A 12,851-nucleotide genomic window follows, 5' to 3' on the forward strand; every position below is an offset into this window, starting at 1 on the left:
ACTATAAAAGCAAGCACTTTCTAGAATCCCTAATTTAGTATGATAGTTATTTTTGCCTCAAAAGAATGAATCTGAGGTTGGTACTGTCAATTAAACTTCTATGATTTTTCCCAAGAGATGGAACAAGGAAATAAAATGAAAAATTTCATTATTAGGGAGATGATGATTTCATCATCTTTTTCTCTAAAACGTTTAATTTTTGTCACAGGCCTATAAAGTGTGTAATAAAATGTTAATTTGATCTCAGTCACATTTGTACAATATATTCACTGATGTCGATTAAATGAAATATAACCAGAACAAAAAGTATGCTAAGACAAATGTGTTAATCTTGGGGAAAAAAATAAGACAATACAGATTTGATCATTCCTGTTAATTTAGAAATCTTATTGTTCTTTACGAATCAGTTAATATTTATGAATTAAGTTTCATAAACCTACAAATTGGTGAGATCATAAAAACGTATGATAAAATGGTGTTGAGCAATGGACCTGGAGATGCAAATCACGATGACTTTTCTATTACAGATCATTAAATGTGAGTAATTTCAGAATTCTAATGCACCTTTTGAAACTTACCAATGCAGACTGACATTTTAACAACTATACAACCACAGCAGACCACACACACAGAGTAATATACATACTAACATCTTTCAACTGCAGAGTAAAGCAACCCAATTGCAGATGAGAGCCCTGATAATCATTAATTTGGAGATTGTTGTTTTATATATATAGTCCTCTCCAATTTGCCTTTTAATATTTAATCTTTCAAATCTTTCCAAAATGTCACTTTTACCTGCTCGCTTTTTTCCATATGAAAATGCCTGCATCCTCTCATCTCAAACACTCAATAAACACCATCCTAGTTAGGCCCTTACAGGATAGTAACCTAGCCTCAATTTACAAGACCCTAAGGATGTGAGAAACAGAAACAGTCACCCCTTTCGGCCTTCATGCCTGCATTGTTATTCAATACAATGGTGCCTGATGTTTTATATGAGTGCCACTTTCCTGCACTGATCCCATATCGCCTGGTTCCCTTAAACACATGACGTAGAACAGTAGGACACAGTACAAGTCCTTTGGCCCATGATGGTCTATCAAACATTCAACCTTTGGAAATCTCTACCTGAGCGACTTGTGAAGGTTTAGTCAATCTAACCACAGGGGCCATGGTATCTATTTTCCATCTGTATTGCATTTTGAGCTGCGAGTTTTACTTTGAGGAACAGTAATTTGTCACATAGGTTTGGGCCTAGTAGAAGTAATGAGTATAGTCACATAGTCACCCTTTGTGCCATTAGATTAGTTACAGAAAGACTGATCAGGGGATGAATATTTTTTTTTGTTGACTGCTAACTTTGCTATTACACTTAAATCACTAATTCTGCAAACTTTGTTAATATTGTTAATTTTGCTATAGCTATTTTTGAATGTTTGTCTTTGCTGGTTTCGTAAGAAATGGGTGACTGTACTTTGTTTGACTTGGGACTCAGTTATTTGGAAGTACATCATATAGTGTTAATTCCCTCACTCAGTCTCTCATCAGCTTTGGTTTTGGTTCACTAGTTCTTTCCCCCCAAGCACTCTGCATTTTTCTTTCATCCACATGTCTATATAAGAATCTCTTTGATGTCCCGAATGTATCCACCTCTACCCACCACCCATTTCATACACTTACCACTCTCTGTGTAAAAAACCTACCTGTGACTTCACCATACCTCTCCCATACCTCTCTCCAATCATCTTAAAAGTATGCTCTCATATATTAGCCACTGGCTGCCCTGGGAAAAAGGCACTGGTTTTCCATTCCATCTATGCATCTTATCATCTGTGAAGTTGCCCCTCGCCCTCCAAAAATATCCAATTAATTAATATCCAAAAATTTGCTTTTAATGTACTTTGTGATTGAATCTCCACAACCCACTCAGGTAGAGATTTCCAAAGGTTAGCTACTCTACAGCTGAAGAACTTTTCTCTCATACTCGTCCTGAATGTCTGACTTCTTATTTTGGCACTGTGATACTTTGTCTTAGGCACCCCAGCCTGGGAAACATCATTCTTGCATTTATTCTGTCAGACTTCATCAGAATTTTGTCTGCTTCAGTAAGGCCAGTCTTATTCTTCCACAAGTCTAGTCTGCATAATCTCTCCCCAGACCACAAACCCGCTAATCCAGATCCTAAATTAGTGAACACCTCTACCAGACAGATGTGAATCCTTCCTTGGGGAAGGAGACCAGACCCATACATATTACTCCAGATGTGTATTAGTGCAGAAAAGTGGCAGCGAGGTTAAAGATCTGCCATAATCTTATTGAACAGCAGAGGAGGCACAAAAGGTGACAGGATCTACTCTTGATTCTTTATTTACTTTACTTAAAATTTATTGAGATATAGCGTGGAGTAGGCCCTTCCAGCCCTTTGATCTGTGCTGCCCAGCATAGCTGCCCTGATTTAATCCCAGCCTAATCACAGGATGATGATCACAATGACCATTTAACCTCTGAACCGGTACGCCTTTGGACTGGGGTGGGGGGGGGGGGGAACTGGAGCACCCAGAGAACATACAAACTCCTTACAGACAGCAGTTGGAATTGAACCTGTGTCGCTGGTACCGAAAACGTTGTGCCAACTGCTATACCACCATGCCACATTTCGTTATGTTCATATATTCTAATGTTACAGCACCACAGCCCTAAGAACATTTTCAATTGCCTGCTAATTGCTTTATCAGACATGAATAAAAGGTCAACTTCACAGCTATTCTGAATCATCAATGCCTTCAGAAATACTGGTTTCATGCCTCCTGTGCTGTGAAATGCCCTTGCATGGAAATTAGACTTAGCTTATGACCATGGAGTTGTAGAGTGTAACTCAATATGTTTTCAGTCTTTGACAATTCCTTTGGAATCAATTTTCAGTAAAATGTGGTTGTTATAGGTTTAAAAAAGTCCATTTGGAAAAAAAATCTAATTCCTTGTATCAGAATAAGAGATGGTCTCATTGAAACATAAAATTCTCACAGGTTTGACCAGGAAGATCTAGGGGTGATGTGTCCTTTGTCTGGGGCAGATGGAAACAGAGATCGTATTTGTTGCATCTACATGCTTCATGCACAAAAACAACTAAATCGCTCCTTCACTTTGCAGTTTCTCTTCATTTAGATAATGGTCTGCTTTTTAATTTTTTCCAACCCACGGTGTTTGATCTTACACTTCTTTACATTAGGTTCCAATCAGATTCCCTGATGATGTTCAAGAGGGAATATATGGTGGAGTAAATTCTGCAAAGCTTTGGACAAAGGGCCATTTGGTGGAGTTAGTGATGTGCTCTAGTTGAAGTGATGGGTTGAAGGGCACCCTTCTGTACTGTAATGTTTCTATGATCCATTTCAATGGCTTAGGTGCAGGACTCATCCATGGTATGAAGTCCTCTTTACTCGAATGTCATCTACACTAAATATCAATTATATTTTAGTGATTTATTTTCACAGGGAAATCTGCAGTTGGGTGCTATTCTCAGACGGATGTTCCCCTTGCATAATTCATGCCATGTTTGGGTACTTCATGTACAATAAGACCATAAGATATAGGGGCAGAATTAGACCTTCAGCCCACCGAGACTGCTCTGCCATTCCATCATGGCTGATTTATTATCTCTTTTAACCCCAACATCCTGCCTTCTCCCCGTCACCTTTAACACCCTTACAATCATGAATCTATCAACCTGCACTGTGAATATACTCAATGACTTTAAATATACCCAATGAAATGGGTCATTGAAGATGACGTTATATGCCTCAAGAACTGTAGGAACAAGATCACATCCTGTGTGCGATTTCACACTCAAAAATTTGTCTCCTGGTGCCTGCTCTGTAGACAACCTTCTATAAAATAATCTTTTAAAGTTGGGTAATTTTTTTGAAACAGAATGTATTTTACCAAGAATAATCATTTTGTATACCGAAACATTTGCCACTCTCTTGTCTGGTTTACTTGATTAATTAGTGTCAGGAAATGCCACAAGCATTAAGTACGATTGCAGGCCATTCCTTTGTGGTTTTGAAACACGAGGGTTATGCTGTGCATAACTTGCATCAGCCATCGTCAGCAACTCAGTTTATATCTCAACACACCTCACTACATAGTTTAAATCCAGCTTTGAAATATAGCTGAAACGCAAAACTCAAAAGTATAAACTGAAGCAAATTTAATAAAACAAAAATGGAAATACACACATACTCATCTGGTATATCTGTCCATCTCAATTTAAAGAAATGGTTACAGGTTGGATGAGAGCTTGTTTCATCAGGTTGAAAGGACAGATACTCAATTTCAGAGAATGTCCTTTTCCTAAAATTTTGAACTAACATTTTCCTTCAATTTGATTGCTGATAAAGAAAAAGCTATATGTTTCCTGTTTATATTTCATACTTGCAGCACAAAAACAACGCAAATTACCTTGTTCTTCTAAAATACCATTTGGAATCTTCTTCTCGCCTCCAATGATGATGTCTTTTCTTTTTCTTTTTAATCTTAAGGAAAACATAAACCATAAACATCTATGCAGAAATTTCCAATTTCATTAAAAACATTTGCTTTAAAGAGAGATTAATATGATTTTCTTTTTAAGTTCACACACTTAATTTGGTTACATTTAACCATTTTTACTGTGGCGGTTGGATATAAAATAAAACACAACTACGAGGCGATTTTCAACCATAGAATTCAAACAGATTCATCTCTCAGAAAGTTAGTAGATACAAATTGCGCAATATTTTTACAAGTTGTTGATGTCTGGAAAAAGAGCAACAAAATAAATCCAGTTATTCAACAAAACATGCCCGAGAAAGAAAGCTAGAAATCTGTCTGTTAGGCCCAGGCAAGGTTCAACCTGTAGAAAAGGAAATGAGTAACTGAGTTGAGTTAGGAAGCAAGTCTACACAAGCAGCTTAGCACTAGTTGTGTTAGCACTCGTTACCCTTTTGAAAGAAGCAGGAACTTTTCACAATTCTGATATGTCACGTTCAAGTTATCTCTGTCTTCTGTACCGTAAAAGCCCGTTTCCTCCAGACAGGCTCAGTGCACCCTCTTGGGACCTTATCAACAGCATCAGTGTTTGAATTGGTGGGTTGGGCGTTGTATCTTTATATTTCCTATTCGGTGGAAACAAAAGCTGTATTGCTCCACCTTTTGGCGAATGGAGATTTTAAATCTAGCTTTGCTGTACCTCTGACTAGTCATGAAGGATGCATGCACTCCTTTTGTTCCTTGTGTTTCTTTTGTTGGTCCAAAGCCAGAAAAATAAACAAAAAAAAGTAGCTGGGGTATCTCCGGCATTGAACACTTACTGGAAAAATTAAGTAAGCATTTGTTCTCACATTCCATATGTACAAACAATTTGGGCATTGTGCCATGAAAAATTATGTCAGTTTTCTAATCTGAGTGCAGTTTGCTAATTGGCTTTACTTTTATATGAGAGAAGTATTACTAATGCAGATGTAACTTTGTATATGTTCATTTAATAGTGTGAGAGAGCATGGGTAGTAAGGAGAAAATTAGTGCTTAGGTGAAACATGACTGTCCGGGTTTTAAAATCTGTTAAATAGTAACACTGAGCAATTCTGATGTTCAACTAAATTGCCAAAAAAATCCAGTGACTTTATCATTTCAGATTAATTTAATTCTGATTTGGCGGTTGGGTAACTCCAAAGCCCACAGACTGTGATGACATCAAGTCAACCTAGCAGCCAATCAGCTTGAAGAATTCTCACAGCCAGCAATATCAGGAAATATGAAAATGAGGACCTTAAAATAGCGCTGTGGTATTAGTCTGTGTCACAACCTACCAAAGCAGTTTCAGAGAGATGTATGCCCTGCCAACCCATTACCAATTCTTGTAGTTGTCAGTACCTACCCTGGCAGTTTGACCTTGATAACTAACTCCAGAGGAGTCTTAGGATGATACAGCAGTATACTTCCAGCTGTAGAGCAGTAAAGTCACTTAACAAGTAATTCTTGCAATAATTGGATGGGTATTGTGAGGGATTTATTCCAGAGGTTCTGGTAGTCTTTTACTGCAAGCTCACACTCACACTCCCATATAAGATGAATATGTTTTCACTTAAAGAGTAAAAACTGACCTCATGCTGACCTCATACTTGGCCCATATTTCAACTTTGCAGTCCCTCAGAGTCAAGGATGACTTCTTCTAGGTTTTGTGGATTTTGTATGGTAAGTAAGGCCAATGTTGGAACCTCAGATCCTTCCACAGATGTGATAGGAACAACTGAAGGGGCAGGAGGTGGTGAAGTTGTTCATTCCTTCTGCCACATAGAACGCTGTGCTCCTAATGTATGGCCTTGATACTCCCTTTGCCATCCCAAATGCCACTTCTCCACTAGGAGTAGTCAATGGCCAGAGATCCTCAGAAGCCAAATAGATAGATTTTATTTCTTTAAAACAGATTTGAGCATCTCTTTCAATCCTTTCCTCTGTTTACTTGCTAATCTCTTCCATGACAAAGCTTTCAACAGAGTGCTTGTATTCTCTGTCTAGCTTTGGGCATATGAATGCGGCCCAAATGACAATGCATAAGCCTTAATGCTGTGGAGGACACTGACGTGGTTCATTTGTCCTTCTGTCCTTCTATGAATATAGATGATTTTGTGGATCCTTGGTAATAACTTTTGACTTCATGCCATGTCCCAACAGTAGCCATTTCCCAGCTCCGCTCAAATAAAATTGTAAAGGTTGTCCTTGCTTCACTATTTCTAGTGGGTATTTGTAATAGGAAATGAATTTGTGGTTAAAATAGTGTCTTCTGATAAGTGTCATGGAGCATCTAATGCTATGTAAATGAATGGGCTTCATTTCTCCATAATCCATTTAACTACTAATTCACACCAATCCCAACTCTCTGTTCTCTACAGACATAATTTGGTTTTGAGTGCCCCAATGTTTTAAATATATTATTCTCATCTTCCTCTTTATACCTATTCAGTCTTCTCATTCTCTATCTGTAACCAATCAATCCCCAAATCTTCTTTTTAAACCGTTCCATCATTTTCTTTTCATTCAAAGGCTTTTTACAATGCACATTTCATTGGCTATGGTGTTAGTTTTCTCTCCTGACAACTCCTCATTCAAATCAGGTTTCACCTTTTCTCTGTAATGCAGTTGTAACGTGCTGTAGGGTTTCACTGCTGTGTAACGTGCTGTAGGGTTTCACTGCTGTGTAACATGCTGTAGGGTTTCACTGCTGTGTAACGTGCTGTAGGGTTTCACTGCTGTGTAACATGCTGTAAGGTAATGGTCACCAACCTGTCGATCTTTGAGACTTTCCCAGTAGATCCCGAAAAAAAAGAAAAATAAATATACAAATACTGTTGAAAGATTTTTTCCAGGTTGCGGGGTTTTAGTTCCGTTCTTTCTCCCTAGTTCACATGCATGTAGCTCCCCCGCCACGCACTACACAGTGTACTTCAGTGGTCCCCAACCGGGCCGCAAGAAATCAATATTATTTGGCGATATGAAACAATATGAGTCAGCTGCACCTTTCCTCATTCCCTGTCATGCTCACTGTTGAACTTGAACACACACAAATTCATCAGTCGCCTAAACGCAGTGATACCCTCGTGCCAGGGATCATTGGTTGGCCTCAGGTAACCGGCTGGCAAGAAGTTTCGTTGGTACTGGCCTGGTGCGCGGCCCCCCCTCCCCCCCGCCCGCCGGTCCACAAGAATATTGTCAATATTAAACCTGCCCATGGTGCAAAAAAGGGTGGTGGCCCCTGCTGTACATACATTATTTCTACTTCTGGGCTGCGGGGTTTTACTTCCAGTCTCGTCTGCCCAGTCTCATCTCGTCTGACGTGTGACTAACCGGTTTAGTAGGTCGATCTTTCCTTTCACTACAGCCGAGGTAGGAGATCTTGGGCTTAAAAAGGTTGGTGACCACTACTGTAAGGTTTCACTGATAGTGTAATGGTTTCTCTGTAGCAACAATGCTTGGGTTATAACTAGAGATAACAGAGTTTGGAATGCTGTTGTTCTTTCTTGTGAGCTGGAATAGAGATTTTTGCGGTCTTTTGCCAGGGAAAGATGAGGAGAGAAGATGCGAATGGAGAGAGCTGGTAGACCGCTGGACAGGGTGGACTTGGAGCGAGGGTCAATGATGGATGATTTTCTTATCAGTGAGCTCCAACATTGCACAATAGACTGTTTAGTAAGATTGGGCTCTCTTTTTTCCTTTTTTCATTTCTTTACTAACCATATAGACAAAGTAAGAATTATAAAGCACAATCGTTTAATCACATATTGTGTACTGTTTGTTATTTCGGGGTACTGATTTGTAACGGGGGGCACATCGCACAGTATCTACCCAAACAAGATTCCTTAAATTTGGCCGTGCGGGGGCTATCACCCCCTATATTAAGCTACTAGCCAAAGCAAGAATTACAACTGGAAAAGACACCTTCCAGCTTCAACATCTTCTCTACCATGCTCCTCTTCCAAGCTGCAGGAACCAGGGAGTCCCCAAAGTTGAATGACTCAGCGGTCAACTTTCCCCCCTTTTCCAATAGTTTCTCCCCCGTGTGTCTCACAGGGGCACTAGACATTACCATCACAGCGAACAAATGCGCCAGCAAATAACCATTGTATGGATAATCACCAGCACATAAGCCCCCAGATCTCCAGTGCCCTGAATAGTGTCAATGGTAAATGCTTCAGATACTGGTTATAAAACAAACGGTACAACAGCGTGACTTGTGACCCGGTGTCGAGTATGGCTTTAGCATAGATAACCTCTATTCATAGCGACACACTGGAGCATGGACCCATTAAGCCTTCAGAAATTGGGCCTTTCACCTTCAGGAGTTTCTTGGTACATTGCTGGGAACATGTTCCCTCAGAAACACCAGGCCATTCCCTCACTGGGTCTCCTCTAGGTTTTCCCAATGACTCTGCCTGCTGAGGAACCCTGGGGCTCACTCTCCTTCTGGCATGACACTTGCTGCGAGCAGCCCTCCGCACTGTTCGTCCGTTTGGGGAATCAGTGCCCCCCCCCCCAATCAGCTCCATCACGGTGGGGGGGGGGGGTCACACTCGCAGATAACAGCCGACATATCTCCGTTCTCAACTCTGCCACAATCTCCTCTACCGCTCCCTGGGTTAGGAGTTTTTATCCAAATTAAATGTGCATAGATGCTATTGTTGCTGGTCTAGCTCTTACCCAATCTCTATTATCTTCTCTGGACCACTAGATTCTGGATCAACATGCTATTTCACTGCAAGGGTTTGCACTCATGATTAATACAATAAACATGAAAAATTAATACACATAGATCTATAAACCAAACTTCCAGTAATAATGCGTAACATGAATTCCTGGAACCTAAAAAGAATTTTTTTTCTCTCTCTGGCGTAGTATTTTGTAACAAGGAAGTTTTAATTAAAGATCTGCTAGTTAAGTTGCCTTAGGGAACAGTGAACATAATATGATAGAATTTTACATTAAAATCAGAAACGATTCAGTTCAATCTTAAACCTGAATAAAGCCAACTAGGAAGGCAGGAGGCACGAGTTGACTCTGGTAGATTGGAAAACTGCATTAGAAGACATGACAGTCAACAAGCAACGGTTAATACTTAAAGTATTGTTTATAAGTCACATATTTTGCTTTAGAGCAAGTAAAAGATGAAATGGTCCAGTCACTGAAACAAGCAAACCTGAAGACAGTATTAGATCAAAGGAAAAATTAATACAAATTTTGTTCAAAATAAGCAACATATCTAATGATTAGGAATATATCAGAATACAGCAGAGAACAGGTCATTGATAATGGAAAGGGGAACTAGGATACAGGAGTATTCTGGTGAGAAATATAACAACAGATAGTATTGTAGGTTTTCGCAAATAAAACGAAGTGAGGCGTTTTATGTTTAATGAAATCCGTAACACATTTTATTGAACTCCAAAGCCTTATCAGAAAAGTGTGCTAAAAACCCTTACATAACCATGCCATCGTGTCAGACCAGCGAAATCACAATTCAATGTGGTTGTGAATAATATACATTTCTCCCAATTATGTTACCCTACAGTAAGAACTTCTCTAGAAATCCAAGGAAAAGAGTGCCTAATGTGGATCCTATGTAGAAAAACATCCTGGAAATGACAGAGAAATTAAACAAGTACTCTTTGTCAGACCTCATGGAAAACATAGAACACTTCCAGCAACCATTGGAGAAGAACAATTCAGTAGCTGAAAAAAATTATTTAAGAAAGGATGTGCTGACTTTGGAGAGGGTTCAGAGAAGATTCACAAGAATGATTCCGGGAATGAGAGTGTTAACATATGAGGAACATTTGACCGCTCTTGGAATGTACTCCTTGAAGTTTAGAAGAATGAGGGGGGACCTCATAGAAACATTTCAAATGTTGAAAACATGGACAGAGTGGATGAGGCAAAGTTGTTTCCCTGGGGGGGGGGGGGGAGTCTAGCACGAGAGGACAGTGGAGGCCAAGTCATTGGGTGTATTTAAGGCAGAGATTGATAGGTATCTGAGTAGTCAGGGCATCAAAGGTTATGGTGAGAAGGCGGGGGAATGGGACTAAAGGGGAGATTGGATCAGCTCACGATGAAATGGCAGAGCAGACTCTATGGGCTGAATGGCTGACTTCTGCTCCTTGTCTTATGGTCTAAATAACATTAGTTTTTTCTTGTAGCTCTGCAGTAAAGATTTGCTAGATTGAACTTGTAAATTCTGATTTTATTAAAGAATGCTTCCTTGAGTTTAGAAGAAGGAGAGGACCCCTCACTGCAGTGCATTAAATTCTTACAGAACTTGACGAGAATGATGTTCTCCTTGGGTGTAGTGTCTAGAACCAGGTGCCTTATTCTCAAAACCTGGGACAGCAATAAGAGGGAGTTTCTTTGTTAAGGCAATGGTAAATATTTGGAATTCTCTTCCTGAGAGGCCTGTGGAGGCTCAGCTTCTGAATCTATTCAATGAAGAAATAAATGGACTTCAGCTATTATAGAAATCATTAGATATGGGGTTACTGCAAGAAAAGTGTGTTGAGGTAAAAGATCAATTATGGTCTTATTGATGCTGGAGAAGGCTTGGGAGCCTAATGGCTAGTTCTATTTGAACACTGGACATTCTTACTTTCTTATTGCATGGTAACATGGTATTGATGATAAAAAAATCTGCTAATTTGTTTTGTTGAATGTCTTTTTATATCTCCCCCTTTTTGGTCTAGAACAAACTAGAAGAGAGTCAAACCTCCATATTATTCTCAACCTCTAAAGGCTTCAGAAACACTGGTCTTACATCCCCCAAGTCCAAGATTACCTTGTGTGGAATTGAAGCCTTTTGTGTTTTGACCATGACACCTCCGGGAGTAACTCAAAGTGATTTACTTCTTTAGTAATTCCTTTGCACTCGGTTTTAATTAAAATGTTCACCCATTTAGATAAAGTAAAACATTCTGGGTATGTTTAGATACAATAAAATCCACTGTATCAGCAAGAGTGTGAATAGCGGATGATGTATAGGAAGTACTAAGCTCCCTTGTCAGTACTGCAGGATTATTAAAAATGATTGGCAATAGACGAGAATAATGCCCTCACCATATACTTCATAAATCTTGAAAACAACTCATTAACACTTTACAATGGGGAGCTTAGTATGAGCTAGTCGTGTAATATGCAGTAACATTTAGATTGCATAAAAAATCTTAGCCCAGAAAATGAAAAATACTTTCCATAGAGAAATCATAAAAATTATAATATGAAAAATCCAGAACCTTACCGCAAATAAAGAATAGCTGCGATTAAAATCACCACCAGTAGCGGCACGATTACATATACCGCAATGTATGGACCTAAAGAGAAAAAGTCATCTTGAAAACAAGTTTAGATGCATTAAAACCAGGATTTTTTAGTAAATATGCAACATGATATATATTTCAGGTTTAGTGGTTAGAAGTCAAGAGTCATAGCTAATCTTTTCCCAATTGTTCCTCCCCAGAAGACATATCCAGCGGCTGGGCTTAAGAAGCCTCAAATAAGATAGTCATGTTCTTCCCCTTTTATTGAGATTTTTAGCAGTGATATTCAATCACATGCTTGGATCCAAGCCACAAGGAGACTCACACAAAGGCTGCTCCTCTGTGATCTCTGCAGAGTGGAGATCATCAAAGAAAATAATTCAGGAATGAATTGGAGGTGGGAAAGGATGAGATGAAAATGGAGTACAAAGAAAGGATGGACAACATTATGGGATGGCGGAAGAGAGGAGGAGCACTCATGAGGGGAGGTTGATTGGATTGTTGGAAGAAAATGTAATAAAAAATAGAAGCTGAAGCACACGGATTGGGTTGGCATTCGAGGAAATTAGCAAGATGGGCAGGGGAAAGTTCAGGTCAATTGAAGGGATAACCAGAAGTAGCCAGTGTTGTTGTTTGGGAAGACATTTGGGAGAGGATTGGCATGCTTAAGGATAATGGCAGATGGCTGCAAGAGTGGGTTGAAGGTAAATGCAGGTGGGAGCATTCAGTTGGAAAAGACACTAAAATTGAGCCTGCCGGAAAAAATATGGGCATCTCAAATATCCCCAGTGATGGTCCAACTAAAGCCGGGTGACCAATAAATTGAGCTGTCACATTCATCGTTTTAAGAACATCTTTAGTGTGCTATACATACATTTCAAACAATTTTGCACAAGCAATGTCAGAAAAAGTATTGCTTGCTATTGTGAGTCACTGCATATGTCTGGCAGCCTGAAACAAGCTTTGACCTGTGTGAAATGGAATTTATAAAATTTTAAACCGCAATGAACAAAA

At 39.4% G+C, this 12,851-nt stretch overlaps 1 protein-coding gene across 11 annotated transcripts in view; it reads right to left on the reverse strand.

Moving 5' to 3' along the window:
- ptprea (protein tyrosine phosphatase receptor type Ea) overlaps positions 1–12,851 on the reverse strand; it is a 299,961-nt gene that overhangs the window by 52,279 nt on the left and 234,831 nt on the right. For 8 of the 11 annotated variants that reach the window (XM_059947680.1, XM_059947681.1, XM_059947688.1 and 5 more), the window contains 2 exons: positions 11,819–11,891; positions 4,465–4,538 (listed from right to left, as the gene is read on the reverse strand). In XM_059947680.1, the coding sequence (XP_059803663.1) occupies positions 4,465–4,538; positions 11,819–11,891 (147 nt within the window). Of the gene's footprint in view, positions 1–4,464; positions 4,539–4,984; positions 5,100–11,818; positions 11,892–12,851 lie in introns of those variants that run through there. The other 3 variants (XM_059947689.1, XM_059947691.1, XM_059947690.1) reach the window with 2 other exon arrangements.

This window comes from Hypanus sabinus, chromosome 22 (assembly GCF_030144855.1).
Source record: "Hypanus sabinus isolate sHypSab1 chromosome 22, sHypSab1.hap1, whole genome shotgun sequence".
Taxonomy (NCBI): domain Eukaryota; kingdom Metazoa; phylum Chordata; class Chondrichthyes; order Myliobatiformes; family Dasyatidae; genus Hypanus; species Hypanus sabinus.